At 49.2% G+C, this 15,817-nt stretch overlaps 1 protein-coding gene across 1 annotated transcript in view; it reads right to left on the reverse strand.

The window, feature by feature from the left end:
• Positions 1-14,523, reverse strand: part of LOC134984104 (gastrula zinc finger protein XlCGF57.1-like) — a gene marked incomplete at its 5' end in the record, with an annotated part of 30,025 nt that extends 15,502 nt beyond the window's left edge. The window contains one exon of the mRNA XM_063949735.1: positions 14,319-14,523. Within this exon, the coding sequence (XP_063805805.1) occupies positions 14,319-14,523 (205 nt within the window). The remainder of the gene's footprint in view (positions 1-14,318) is intronic.
• Positions 14,524-15,817: the final 1,294 nt, after the last annotated feature.

The following is a 15,817-nucleotide window of genomic DNA, read 5'->3' on the forward strand; positions in this document are numbered from 1 at the left end:
GTGCTGTGGGGTAGGGTAAGTAGCCTTGGAGCGGGTGGCTGAACTTGGGTGGTGGCTTTCCTTGCATGCCTTGTGTGTCTTCTGGGAGTGTCATGGGCTTGTAGCCGACCTCAGTGGTTGTTTCAGGCATCCACTACAGTAAGTTTCCCTGATATTCCCAGCACCATTCACAACTAGACCAATCTAAGGATCTACAAGAATATAGCATGAATCAATTGTGCAGGCACTGCTGCTACCTGTGGTACACCCGCTACTTCTGGGATAATCCTGTCAAGCTGCCTAAAACGTCTGCTTCCATCATAAGCATATATACAAGTGATCTGAGCCAGGGCTACATCATATAAGGCTAGAAATGAGAAAACACACCGGCATCCTAAATCGCAGCACTGCTGACGCCTAACCCTAACCTCCCCCCAGCAGTGCCTAAACCTAACCTCCCCCCAGCAGTGCCTATACCTAACCCCCTTACCCACAGCCTAAACCTAACCTACCCCCAGCATGGCCCAAACTTACCCACAGCCTAACCCTAACCTCCCCCCAGCAGTGCCTAAACCTGACCTCCCTTACCCACAGTCTAACCCTAACCTCCCCTCGGCAGTGCCAAAACCTAACCCCCCTTACCCACAGCCTAACCCTAACCACCCCCCTTACCCACAGCCTAATCCTAACCTCCCCCCAGCAGTGCCTAACCACCCCCCTTACCCACAGCCTAACCCTAACCTCCCCCCAGCAGTGCCTAAACCTAACCACACCCCTTACCCACGGCCTAAACCTAACCTCCCCCCAGCAGTGCCTAACCCTAACCCTCCCTTACCCACACCCTAACCTCCCCCCAGCAGTGCCTAACCCTAACCCCCCCTTACCCACAGCCTAAACCTAACCTTCCACCAGCAGTGCCTAAACCTAACCACCCCCCCTTACCCACAGCCTAACCCTAACCTCCCCCCAGCAGTGCCTAACCACCCCCTTACCCACAGCCTAAAATTAACCCCGTTACCCACAGCCTAACGCTAACCTTCACACAGCAGTGCCTAAACCTAACCCCCCTTAACCACAGCCTAACCCTAACCTCCGCCTAGCAGTGCCTAAACCTAACCCCCCTTACCCACAGCCTAACCCTAACCTCCCCCCAGCAGTGCGTAACCCTAACCCCCCTTACCCACAGTCTAAACCTAACCCCCCTTACCCACAGCCTAACCCTAACCTCCCCCCAGCAGTGCGTAACCCTAACCCCTCTTACCCACAGCCTAACCCTAACTTCTCCCAGCAGTGCCTAAACCTAACCCCCCTTACCCACAGCTTAACCCTAACCTCCCCCCAGCAGTGCCTAACCCTAACCTCCCTTACCCACAGCCTAACTCTAACCTCCCCCCAGCAGTGCCTAACCACCCCCTTACCCACAGCCTAACCCTAACCCTCCCCTTACCCACAACCTAAACCTAACCCCCCCTTACCTACAACCTAAACCTAACCACCCCCCTTACCCACAGCCTAACTCTAACCTCCCCCCCTTAGCGCCTAACCTTATTCCCCCTCTCTGCAGCCTAACCCTAACCTCCCCCACCCCATACCCTAACCCCCCCCTGGGTGTGCCTAAACCTACCCCCCCTTCCGCACGCTAAACCTGTGGCAGCAGTGCCTACTTACCTTCAGGATCCTGACTGTCAGGATATCGTAGTCGATCTCCTTATCTCCTCGGGATGCCGGCATCGGTATTCTGGCGGCTGTCGGGATTCTGGCGTCGGTATTACGGCTGCCGGGATCCTGAATGCATACCTCCGGTATGATAACAGCCCAGCAGCATTGTCACCCTCTCGCTCCCCCTGTAACACTTTTGTAGCGTCTAAGGTCCTTATTCCGAGTCGATAGCTTGCTAGCTATTTTTTGCAGCGCAGCGATCAGATAGTCGCTGCCTATAGGGGAGTGTATATTCACTTTGCAGTGTGCGATCGCTTGTGCGGCGGAGCGTTGCAAAAACATTTTGTGCTGTTTCTAAGCAGCTCTGGACTTACTCAGCCGCTGCGATCATTTCTGTCTTTTTGGAGCCGGAATGGACGTCAGACACCCGCCCTGCAAACGCCTGGACACCCCTGCGTTTTCCCAAACACACCCAGAAAACTGTCAATTGCCACCCACAAACGCCCTCTTCCTGTCAATCACCTTGCGACCGGCATTGCGAATGGATTCTACGTTAAATCCATCGCACAGCAACGATTCGCTTTGTACCTGTACGACCCGCCTGAGCATTGGGGTGCATACACATGCGCAGTAGTAATCTGTTCACGGTGCTGCGAAAAACTGCAGCAAGCGATCAACTCGGAATGACCCCTAAATCCAGTCTGGGGCTTCTATTATAGCAGCACCATAAACCCATTACATATATTAAATGTATTTATTGTCCTGTTTTTTTAATCATATAAGTGCTCTACCTGGCGCAATGTGTATAACGCGCTCTACCTGGCGCAATGTGTATAACGCGCTCTACCTGGCGCAATGTGTATAACGCGCTCTACCTGCTGCAATGTGTATAACGTGCTCTACCTGGTGTAATGTGTATAACGTGCTCTACCTGGTGCAATGTGTATAACGCGCTCTACCTGCTGCAATGTGTATAACGTGCTCTACCTGGTGTAATGTGTATAACGTTTTCTACCTGGTGCACTGTGTATAACGTGCTCTACCTGGCGCAATGTGTATAACGCGCTCTACCTGGCGCAATGTGTATAACGCGCTCTACCTGGCGCAATGTGTATAACGCGCTTTACCTGGCGCAATGTGTATAACGCGCTCTACCTGCTGCAATGTGTATAACGCGCTCTACCTGCTGCAATGTGTATAACGCGCTCTACCTGGTGCAATGTATATAACGCGCTCTACCTGGCGCAATGTGTATAACGCGCTCTACCTGGCGCAATGTGTATAACGCGCTCTACCTGGCGCAATGTGTATAACGCGCTCTACCTGCTGCAATGTGTATAACGTGCTCTACCTGGTGCAATGTATATAACGCGCTCTACCTGCTGCAATGTGTATAACGTGCTCTACCTGGTGTAATGTGTATAACGTTTTCTACCTGGTGCACTGTGTATAACGTGCTCTACCTGGCGCAATGTGTATAACGCGCTCTACCTGGCGCAATGTGTATAACGCGCTCTACCTGGCGCAATGTGTATAACGCGCTTTACCTGGCGCAATGTGTATAACGCGCTCTACCTGCTGCAATGTGTATAACGCGCTCTACCTGGTGTAATGTGTATAACGTGCTCTACCTGGTGCAATGTATATAACGCGCTCTACCTGCTGCAATGTGTATAACGTGCTCTACCTGGCGCAATGTGTATAACGTGCTCTACCTGGTGCAATGTGTATAACGTGCTCTACCTGGTGCAATGTGTATAACACGCTCTACCTGCTGCAATGTGTATAACGTGCTCAACCTGCTGCAATGTGTATAACGTGCTCTACCTGGTGTAATGTGTATAACGTGCTCTACCTGGTGCAATGTATATAACGCGCTCTACCTGCTGCAGTGTGTATAACGTGCTCTACCTGGTGCAATGTGTATAACGTGCTCTACCTGGTGCAATGTGTATAACACGCTCTACCTGCTGCAATGTGTATAACATGCTCTACCTGCTGCAATGTGTATAACGTGCTCTACCTGCTGCAATGTGTATAACGTGCTGTACCTGGAGCAAAGTGTATAACGTGCTCTACCTGCTGCAATGTGTATAACGTGCTCTACCTGCTGCAATGTGTATAACGTGCTCTACCTGCTGCAATGTGTATAACGTGCTCTACCTGGTGCAATGTGTGTAACGTGATCTATCTGGTGCAATGTGTATAACGTGCTCTACCTGCTGCAATGTATATAACGTGCTCTACCTGGTGCAATGTGTGTAACGTGATCTATCTGGTGCAATGTGTATAACATTCTCTACCTGCTGCAATGTGTATAACGTGCTCTACCTGCTGCAATGTGTATAACGTGCTCTACCTGGTGCAATGTGTATAACGTGCTCTACCTGGTGCAATGTGTGTAACGTGATCTATCTGGTGCAATGTGTATAACATTCTCTACCTGCTGCAATGTGTATAACGTGCTCTACCTGCTGCAATGTGTATAACGTGCTCTACCTGCTGCAATGTGTATAACGTGCTCTACCTGCTGCAATGTGTATAACGTGCTCTACCTGGTGCAATGTGTATAACGTGCTCTACCTGGTGCAATGTGTATAACGTGCTCTACCTGCTGCAATGTGTATAACGTGCTCTACCTGGTGCAATGCGTAGAACACGCTCTACCTGGCGCAATGTGTAGAACGCGCTCTACCTGGCGCAAAGTGCTTCCAAGCCTTTTCTTATATTACGTAGGTGTTCACCCATTCTAATCTTTAGAGCCTTACTGGTCCGACCTATATAAAATTTATCACAACTGCACCTAATACAATAGATCATATTTACTGAATGACAAGTAATGAAGTCCTTAATGGATACGTCCTTCGACAATTGGATAGAGAGGCCGCTGACCTCCTTCCGCCGGAAGCGGAACAAATGTCGGACACTGTTCCACCCAGTAAATTAGAACCTGTCCTTGCAGGTGGGAATGGACACACTGGAATGGACTTTTTCGGACAGGATTTTCATTACTGGGTATGAGGTTCATAGAAAGTAGTAGGTCTTTGTCTGGTATTAGGTTTTACACAAGTTTACCAATTGGAGTTCATCAAGTGGGGTATAAATATTCCCACAGCACAACAACCTCCTACACCTTGAAAAAGAGCCTAGAGCTATCGAAACGCGTTGGTGGAGGAAACGGGAGGACACGTGGATCGCTCACTTGCCTGTATGACGGTTCCTGGGGACGCCTAGACCAGTTCATTACATGCCTTTGTCATTTTTATGTTGTCTTACAGTGATATCCAAGTAAACGGAATCGACATATGTAATGATTCATTTATGACATTGAAGCGCCCTGACCTGTATGGTAAAATTGCCTTTTTCCTTGTTGATTGAAGTGTTGGTGACACTTTATTACCAATAGGACACGGCTGCTAATAGCGCACAGTCTGTTACCACAAATATTTGTAGTTTCTTCCATAAATAGGTCTTGTATAATTTGGAGGTGTGCTTTGGGTCATTGTCCTGTTGTAGGAGGAAACTGGCTCCAGTCAAGCGCTGTCCACAGGGTATAGCATGACATTGCAAAATGGTGTGATAGCCTTCCTTATTGAAAATCCCTTTTACCTTGTACAAATCTCCCACTTTACCAGCACCAAAGCAGCTCCAGACCATCACATTACCTCCACCATGCTTGACAGATGGCGTCAGGCACTCTTCCAGCATCTTTTCACTTGTTCAGAGTCTCACAAATGTTCTTCTGTATGATCCAAACACCTCAAGCTTCAATTCATCTGTCCATAACACTTTTTCTCTTACGTCCTAGAGGATGCTGGGGACTTCGTAAGGACCATGGGATATAGACGGGCTCCGCAGGAGACATAGGCACCTAAAAAGAACTTTTAGTATGGGTGTGCACTGGCTCCTCCCTCTATGCCCCTCCTCCAGACCTCAGTTAGATTCTGTGCCCAGAGGAGAATGAGTGCACTGCAGAGAGCTCTCCTGAGTTTTCTGTGGAAAAATAATTTTGTTAGGGTTTTTTATTTTCAGGGAGTCCTGTTGGCAACAGGCTCCCTGCATCGTGGGACTGAGGAGAGAGAAGCAGACCTACTTAACTGATAGGCTCTGCTTCTTAGGCTACTGGACACCATTAGCTCCAGACGTAGTCGTAACACAGGTCTCACCCTGGGGTTCGTCCCAGAGCCGAGCCACCGTCCTCCTCACAGATGCCGGAAGATAGAAGCCGGGTGAGTATGAGAAACAAGAAGACATCTCAGGCAGTAGAAGACTTCAGATCTTCATGAGGTAAGGCACGCAGCGGTAAGCAGGGCGCCATTGCTCCCATACACAACACACAGAGGCAGCACTGATGGGTGCAGGGTGCAGGGGGGGCGCCCTGGGCAGCAATAATCCTCGTTTTAGGCAATAAAGGGTCTAATTAGGCTGTGGAGGCAGCAAATAGACAATCCCCCCGCCATTTTATGAAAATTGTACAGGGAGCGAAGCCCGCCGCTGGGGGGGCGGAGCTTGATCCCTCAGCACTAACCAGCGCCATTTTCTCTACAGAGCTGCATGACACACACTGGCTCCCCGGACTCTACCCTGCTGAACGCTTCAGAGGCTGGAAAAAGAAAGGAGGGGCACATTGGTAACGCAGTGAGTGGGAAATTGGATAGTTATAATATAGAAAAGCGCTGTCTGGTTTTTTCCGGTGTTATTTAGGAGCTGGGTGTGTGCTGGCATACTCTCTCTCTGTTTCTCCTAAGGGCCTGGTTGGGGTTTTGTCCCCTTATAGGTATATCCCTGTGTGTGTGTGTGTGGGGTGTTGGTACGTGTGTGTCAACATGTCTGAAGCGGAAGGCTTCTCCAAGGAGGAGGTGGCGCAGATGAGTGGTGTGTCCCCGTCGGTGGTGCCGACTCAGGAATGGATGGACATGTGGCATATGTTGAATGCAAGTGTGGCATCTTTACATAAAAGGCTTGATAAGGCTGAATCAGGGGAGGCATCAGGGGGTCAATCCTCAAATTGGACCGACTCACAGGGCCCGTCAGGGTCTCAAAAGCGTCCCTTAGCACAAATTGTGGACACAACTACCGACACGGACTCTGATGAAGCTAAATTGCACCCTAAGGTGACAGAGCATTCAGTGTATGATTATAGCAATAAGAGATGTGTTGCATATTGCTGATAAACCCTATGTTCCTGACACGAGGGTACACATGTTTAAGGGAAAGAAACAGATTCTAAATTTTCCCCCATCTCATAAACTTAATGAGTTTTTTGAAAAAGCTTGGGAGACCGCAGATCCCCCAAATAATTAATATGGCATACCCCTTCCCTACACAGGACAGGGTACGTTGGGAATCCCCTCCCACTGTGGACAAGGCTTTAACGCGCCTGTCACAGAAAGTGGCGCTACCGTCTCCAGACACAGCGGCCCTCAAGGATCCTGCGGATCGCAGGCAGGAGACTGCTTTAAAGTCTATTTATGCACATACGGGAGCTGTGCTAAGACCAACAATTGCGTCGGCATGGGTATGTAGCGCAATCTCAGCCTGGACAGATAATCTGACAGCTGACATTGATACCATGGATAGAGATACTGTTTTGTTAGTTCTAGCCCGTATCAAAGACGCAGTCTTGTATATGAGAGACGCTTAAAGGGACATTGGATTACTGGCTTCCAGAGCCAGCGAGAAGATCCTTATGGACCCACCAATGGACGGGTGATGCGGATTCGAAAAAGCATATGGAGGTTCTACCCTATAAGGGTGACGTGTTGTTTGGGGATGGGCTGGCGGACCTGGTTTCCACAGCTACCGCAGGTAAATCTAATTTTTTACCGTTTATTCCCCAACAGCAGAAGAAAACACCACTATATCAGATGCAGTCCTTTCGGTCGCAAAAGTCCAGAAGAGGTCGGGGATCCTCCTACCTTGCCAGAGGTAAGGGCAGAGGGAAAAGAACACCTGCTTCACCTGGTACCCAGGAACAAAAGTCCTCCCCGGCTTCTACAAAACCCACTGCATGACGCTGGGGCTCCCCTGCGGGAGTCCGCACCGGTGGGGGCACATCTTCGACTGGTCAGCCAGGTCTGGGTCAGCTCAGACCTGAATCCTTGGGCGTTGGAAATAGTTTCCCAGGGATACAAACTGGAATTCGAAGAGGTGCCCCCACGCCGATTTTTCAAGTCGGCCTTACCAGCTTCTACCCCAAAACGGAAGGTAGTGTTAGCTGCAATTCAAACGCTGTGTCAACAGTAAGTAATTATCAGGGTTCCCTTGAACCAGCAGGGAAGAGGGTACTACTCAACCCTCTTTGTGGTCCCGAAACCGGATGGTTCAGTCAGACCTATTTTGAATCTAAAGTCCCTAAACCTGTACATGAAAAGATTCAAATTCAAGATGGAATCGCTCAGGGCGATAATAGCCAGCATGGAGGAGGGGGAGTTTATGGTGTCTCTGGACATAAAGGATGCTTACCTTCATGTCCCCATATATCCTTCCCATCAGGAGTACCCGAGATTCGCTGTACAGGATTGTCATTACCAATTTCAGATGTTGCCGTTTGGGCTTTCCACGGCCCCAAGGATTTTCACCAAGATAACGGCGGAAATGATGGTGGTCCTGCGCAAGCATGGAGTCACAATTATCCCATACTTGGACGATCTCCTGATAAAGGCGAGATCAAGAGAGCAATTACTGAGCAATATTATCTAATATCCAATTAAGCTGGTGCGGGACTTCTTTGTTGTCTTTTCATCCTCTGTCCAACGTCTGTGTTCTTTTGCCCATATTAATCTTTTCCTTTTATTGGCGTTTTCTTTGCCACTCTGCCTAGAAGGCCAGCATCCCGGAGTCGCCTCTTCACTGTAAACATTGACAATGGCATTTTGTGGGTACCATTTAATGAAGCTGCCAGTTGAGGACCTGTGAGCTGTCTATGTATCAAACTAGAGACTCTAATGTACTGGTCTTCTTGCTCAGTTGTGCACCGGGGCCTCCCACTTCTCTTTCTACTCTGGTTAGAGCCTGTTCTCTGAAGGGAGTAGGACACACCGTTGTAGGAAATGTTCAGTTTCTCAGCAAGTTCTCGCATGGAATAGCCTTCATTTCTAAGAACAAGAATAGACTGTCGAGTTTCACAAGAAAGTTCTCTTTTCTTTGCCACTTTGAGAGTATAATCAAACCCACAAATGTGATGCTCCAGACACTCAACTAACTCAAAGATAGCCCAGTGTTATAGCTTCTCTAACGAGCAAACCCGTTTTCAGCTGTGCTAACATAACTGCACAAGGGTTTTCTAATCATCCATTAGTCTTCTACCGTGATCAGCAAACACAATGTACCATTAGAACACTGGAGTGATGGTTGCTGGAAATGGGCCTCTATACATCTATGTAGATATTCCATTAAAAACCAGACGTTTGCAGCTAGTACAGTCATTTACCATATCAACAATGTATAGAGTGTATTTCTGATTATTTAATGTTATCTTCATTGAAAAAAAACAGTGCTTTTCCTTAAAAAATTAAATGTCTAAGTGATCCCAAACTTTTGAACGGTAGTGTATGATCTGGTGCACCTGAAGATGGGAACCGGACCACTAGCTCAGGAGATCCAATTAAAATGTTCTGGCGTGGAACCTTCAGTACTGGATCGCCTTGTATGAGGCCAACATCTTTCCCAACAATCTTATGCAAAGATGGATGGAGATCTGATTCGGTTGTAGAACCGCTCGGGCCACATCCTGGAGCATCCTTGCCTTGTCCTCTGGGAGGAACACTTTCTGAGCCACTGTATCCAGAAACATTCCCAGGAACTGGAGCTACTGAGTAGGCTCCTGTTCCTGGGAATGTTTCTCAGAAGTAGGGACTTCTGTAAATTGAGGATCCACCCATGATGTGACAGAAGCTGAATAGTGCGGCCTATATTGAGCAATAGAAGCTCCCTGGATCTCACTTTTATCAAGAGCTCGTCTAGGTAAGGGACAATATTGATCCCCTGGACTCGGAGCTGGAACATCATCTCCGCCGTCACCTTTGTGAAGACCCTTGGAGCTGTGGCCAGGCCGAAGGGTAGCGCCTGGAACGGGTAGTGATCATTCAAGCAGGGCAAACCGTAGGTAAGCCTGGTGAGACAGCCATATCGGTATATGGAGATGAGCATCATTTATATCAACAAAACCATGAACTCTTGTTCTTCCAGACCCACAATCATTGCTCACAAGGATTCCATTGTGAACTTGAAAACCTTTAGTTAGGCCTACTTTAGTTCCAGCGGCGGGGAGCTGCTTTCAGTGGGTCCTTGGGCGCGTGTGCGGCATCCGGAGGTCGGGGGCCGGGTGTTGCGACGGGAAGTTGCTGCAGCAGAGCCCTCTGGCGGTGACTGTCTCAGGAAGGCAAGGCCGGAGCTGGGTTAGCTTAAGTGCTGCAGCTGAGAATATCCCCAGTGCTGGGGGTGGCCATGTTGGAGACCTGAGATTTGCCAATGAAATCCACACTCTGTATCCAGCCAATCCAGTGTAGTCTACCCTTATAAAGGGGGGCTGGCTCAGGGAGAGTTCCAGTGTTTCAAGTTACTTTCCTGTGAAAGGTGCTCCAGCTCTGTGTTCCCAGGCTGCTCCTGGTTCCCCGGTTCCGGTTGCTATCATCTGTCCATGACCCATCACTGCTGCAGTCCTGTTGTTTGACCCGTCGCCACTCATGGAGGCTCTCACGGGGGTCCCGGTCGTTAAGGGGCTTCGGGTGCTAAACAGTGGTTCCTGCGAGTGTCTTGCAAGCTCAAGCCACAGTCTTCACTTCTTCCAGATCGGAGTTCTTCAGCCTCACTTTCCAAGCCCAAGCCACAGTCTTCATTTCTTCAAAGTCAGAGTTTCTCAGCCTCGTCTACCAGTCACAAGCCACAGTCTTTCAGTTCTTCAAAAACCCAGTCTCCTTCAGCCTTGTCTACCAACCACAAACCCCAGTCTTTCAGTTCCTCAAATACCGGTGATCTTCAGCTCCATTCCTCACCTCGTTTAATTACAGACTTCAGTTCATTCATCCGTGTCTTTCAATTCCTCAAGTATCGGTGTACAGTTGTTTCTTCATTAAAAACACAGTTATCCTTCTACAGAGTTCTCATTCTTTTTATGCCCTCCAGCCAACTCTAACACCCACTAGTCCTCCACTTCATGAGGAAAAACTACATTCAACCTCCTTGTCTACTTCCTACACAGTCAGCTGTCCTCCCAGCCCAAGGTTGATTGTCGGAACCCCAATCTCCGCCGAGCATGACAACGCAGTCGAGATCCCCTCAGGGTTGGGGGGGGGGGGGCACCATCATGCCGAGGCCCTAGTGGAAGCTGAACTGGTGCTTTGTTACCGAGAACCTGTGGCGGCCGGTCTTGTCTCTGGTGCCTCTCGCCGCGTTTGAGGTGCCTCCGGCTCTTGATCTGAACCTGGCAGTCCGAAAGGATTGGGTAGACCTCCCTGGGTAGGAACGCCTGGCCAGTGGGGCCCCAGAGGGGAGAAACGTGGATTTACTCGCAGTAACCTTTGAAATTCATGTATCCAACTCAACCCCAAATAGCAACTCCCCTGAGAAAGGAAGAGACTCCACACTCTGCGCTTGGAATCTGCGTCCGCTATCCACTGATGCAGCCACAAAGTTCTGCGCGCCGACACTGCCATGGCAGTAGTCCTAGCGTTAATAGCACCTATCCCCTTGAGAGAGTCACACAGGACATATGCAGTGTCCTTAATGTGCTTTATGAGAGTCACCAGAGACATATCTCCAGCAAGGCTTTCTTGAATTCGAGTCGCCCATGTATGAATGGCATGTGTCATCCGGCAACCCGCTATCACAGGTCTTTGTGATACACCAGCTGCTGTGTAAATAGACTTTAATGTAGTCTCTATTTTCCTATCCCCAGGGTCCTTTAATGCAGAGGAGCCAGGGACTGGTAATAGCACTTTCTTTGATAGGCGAGAGACTGATACGTCTACTGCCGGGGGCTCTCCCCAGTGTTTCCTGCCTTCTGGAGTAAATGGGAAAGTGTACATAAACAGTTTTGTCACCTGGTAATTTTTGTCAGGATTTTTCCAGGTTAACTTAAACATGTCATCTAGTTCCTTAGAATCAGGGAAAGTGACACTTATTTCTTTTTCTGTGCTAATAAAAACAACTGCGGCACTGCAGCGTCTTCCAAAGGGACTTTTATCACATCCCTGATAGCAAGTATAAGGGGCTCAATACCCTGTGCAGAAGGTGAATCCTCTGTAATAGGATCCCATTCCTCCCCCTCCTCATGCACCTCATCCTCAGATTCTGAGAGTAAATCAGGCAGCCCACAATTATGTTGCCCTGAACTAGGGAGGGGGGAGGGGGGGCTGTTTATCATCTGCCCTTGCAGCTAGGACTGCTACAGCCTGCTGCAGTTATTGTGTCTTTTGATTATTAGCAGTGAGCTGGGATGACATGTCCGCCATCATGATTTTTATGGCACTGAGCCAGGATGGCTCCTGACCCTCCTCACTAACTTGGGAGGACTGGCTGCATTGTTCACGAGAGGGAACCAGCCGCAGAGGGAGAGAATCTGGTGTGACATACACTGCATAATTAGTGTTTTACCATGTTTACAGTAGACAAACACACACACACACACACACACACACACACACACACACACACACACACACGTATATTGAATAGCAAGCCTGCCCAGACTGGTATGTGAGGAGAGACAGAGAGAGAGGAACAGCACACCCAAAAAGCCTGTCAGACTCCGTGAGACTGCAGGCTGTCTGTATCACAGTATAACACCAGAGTCTTGTCCTTTTCAGGACACTATAGTGTGTATAATAGCGGCTCTCCCCCTTATTTACACCCCTGTACCAGTTTCCTGTGTATCCTGAGTGTCTGCAGGAGCTGTGTGTCCTTGCTGCTGCAGCTGTAAGCAGAGGAAAGTGCCAAAACGCCACTGGTCCCGCTCTGAGGAAGCTCCGCCCCCTGTAATGGCGCTGGAGCTCTACAGATATTTATACTGGCAAATGTCTCCTAACAGGTGTAAAATGTAACATGAATGCCTGTTTCCACCACCGCTGGCCAGTATACACAGGGGGGCTATAGCGGATCCCTCCGTAAAGCGTCTGTATGCCGCCCCTGTAATCGCGCCGCACCAAGAGCCGGGGGATCCCCTGGTTTGTACTCACCACTCTTCTTCCCTCCCGGCATTGTTAGGGGTGTGCGGCGTGCTGCGTTTGGTAAGGTGCAATGCCCTGCGGTACCAACAACCTCTCAGGACGGTGGTCCTGCAGCGGGGAAGCGGCTCTGACGCCTGAAGAGACCGGTAACCCCCCCCCCCCAACTCCCTCAGTGCAGGTATACTGTTTCCCAAACAGCATACTGACAATAACGTTTAAAATAAACTAAAGAAAAACTTCTGGAGCTCCAGAGCGGCATCCTCTCCTGGGGCACATAGTTATAAACTGGATGTAGGAGGGGGCATAGAGGGGAGGAGCCAGCACACCCAATGGAAGAACTTTAAAGTGCACCGGCTCCTTTGGACCCATCTATACCCCATTGCAATAAGTCCCCAATATCCCTTGTGGATGTTAGAGAAAAAATAAATAAAGAGGAGTATAATAGGGGCTGATGGCACCTGATGTATGAGATACACCAGAGAGTGTGGGGAGGAGACTGGTCAGATCTCTGGGCTGGTAACACACAGTGACATGATGTGAGGGGGAGAGCAGGAGTATAATAGGGGCTGATGGCTCCTGATGTATGAGATACACCAGAGAGTGTGGGGAGGAGACTGGTCAGATCTCTGGGCTGGTAACACAGTGACATGATGTGAGGGGAGAGCAGGAGTATAATAGGGTCTGATGGCTCCTGATGTATGAGATACACCAGAGAGTGTTGGGAGGAGACTGGTCAGATATCTGGGCTGGTAACACACAGTGACATGATGTGAGGGGGAGAGCAGGAGTATAATAGGGGCTGATGGCTCCTGATGTATAAGATACACCAGAGAGTGTGAGGAGGAGACTGGTCAGATCTCTGGGCTGGTACCACACAGTGACATGATGCGAGAGGAGAGCAGGAGTATAATAGGGGCTGATGGCTCCTGATGTATGAGATACACCAGAGTGTGTGGGGAGGAGACTGGTCAGATCTCTGGGCTGGTAACACACAGTGACATTATGTGAGTGGGGAGCAGGAGTATAATAGGGGCTGATGGCTCCTGATGTATGAGATACACCAGAGAGTGTGGGGAGGAGACTGGTCAGATCTCTGGGCTGGTAACACACAGTTACATGATGTGAGGGGGAGAGCAGGAGTATAATAGGGGCTGATGGCTCCTGATGTATGAGATACATCAGAGAGTGTGGGGAGGAGACTGGTCAGATCTCTGGGCTGGTAACACACAGTGACATGATGTGAGGGGGAGAGCAGGAGTATAATAGGGGCTGATGGCCCCTGATGTATGAGATACACCAGAGAGTGTGGGGAGGAGACTGGTCAGATCTCTGGGCTGGTAACACACAGTGACATTATGTGAGTGGAGAGCAGGAGTATAATAGGGGCTGATGGCTCCTGACTCCCCCACTGGGAAAATACATATTCCTCATTAGTCTGTACTGACAGAGGAGGGTGTAGGATAAGAGATTCCTGTAATCACTGAGTAAGGAGAATGTGTGTTTATTACTCACCTGTGGTGATATCTGTAGGGATCTCCTCCTCCTTACACTGCTGATCTCCCCTCACATACGTCTCTTCTTCTTCCTCTGTATCTTCTACCTTTATAACAGTTAGATACATCTCTTCTTCATCTGTATCTTCTGCCTTTATAACAGTTAGATACTTCTCTTCTTCTCCCTCTATATTTTCTGTTTTAATATCAGACAGACGTTCTACCTAAAAAAAAAAAAAAAAAAAAAAGCAAAAACCCGAGATTTTACTGTTAAATCTTTCTGCGAGGTACACTGGGTTCCACAGGGAATAACATTGGGGTGTAAAGTATGATCTTGATCCGAGCAACCAGCAGGCTAAAAGCTTTGACTGTTCCCAGAATGCATAGTGCTGCCTCCTCTATAACCCCGCCTCCATGCAGAGGAGTTCAGTTTTTGTTAACCAGTCCAATGCAGTAGCAGGTAAGAGAGACGACAATCATTAGTAGCCACATACACCACATTCTCACGACAGGAGAAGGTGTCAGCGGCTAATGCCATACCAACCAAAAGAAGCCAAGTGCGTCAGGGTGGGCGCCCTGTGGAACCCAGTGTACCTCGCATAAAGAGACTTAACAACTGTAAGTTCTTACCATAAATCTTGTTTTCGGCTGCGGGATACACTGGGTTCCACAGGGAACAACATCGGGGATGTCCTAAAGCAGTTCCTCATGGGAGGGGATGCACTGTAGCGGGCACAAGAACCCGTCGTCCAAAGGAAGCATCCTGGGAGGCGGAAGTATCGAAGGCATAGAACCTTATGAACGTGTTCACTGAGGACCAAGTAGCCACCTTGCACAATTGTTCAAGGGTCGCACCACGGCGGGCCGCCCAAGAAGGTCCAACAGATAGAGTAGAATGGGCATTGATAGTCGCAGGAGCTGGACCACCAGCCTGTACATAAGCATGCGCAATCACCATTCTAATCCATCTGGCCAAGGTCCGCTTGTGAGCAGGACAGCCACATTTGTGAAAACCAAACAGTACAAAGAGAGAATCAGACTTCCGAATGGAGGCAGTTCTCTTCACATAGATACGTACCAAATTCAAAGACCGCTCTTTGGAAGACAATTTAGGAGAGGCAAAGGCCGGAACCACAATCTCATGATTAAGTTGGAAAGAAGAAACCACCTTAGGTAGGTACCCGGGACGTGTTCTATGAACCGCCCGCTCACGGTGAAAAATCAGATATGGAGACCTACAAGACAAGGCACCCAAATCCGACACCCATCTAGCAGAGGCAATAGCCAGCAAAAAACAGAGACCCTTGTAATGCCTCCAGAACCACCGACAAGTCCCAAGAAGCCACAGGCGGGACGTAAGGAGGTTGAATCTGCAACACACCCTGAGTGAATGTATGATCAGGTAGAGTCGCAATTTTCCTCTGCAACCAAACCGACAAGGCAGAAATATGAACATTGATGGAGGCCAGACGAAGGCCTAAGTCCAGGCCCTGTTGTAGAAAGGCCAAAAGTTTGGCC

Source organism: Pseudophryne corroboree (assembly GCF_028390025.1).
Source record: "Pseudophryne corroboree isolate aPseCor3 chromosome 3 unlocalized genomic scaffold, aPseCor3.hap2 SUPER_3_unloc_36, whole genome shotgun sequence".
NCBI lineage: Eukaryota > Metazoa > Chordata > Amphibia > Anura > Myobatrachidae > Pseudophryne > Pseudophryne corroboree.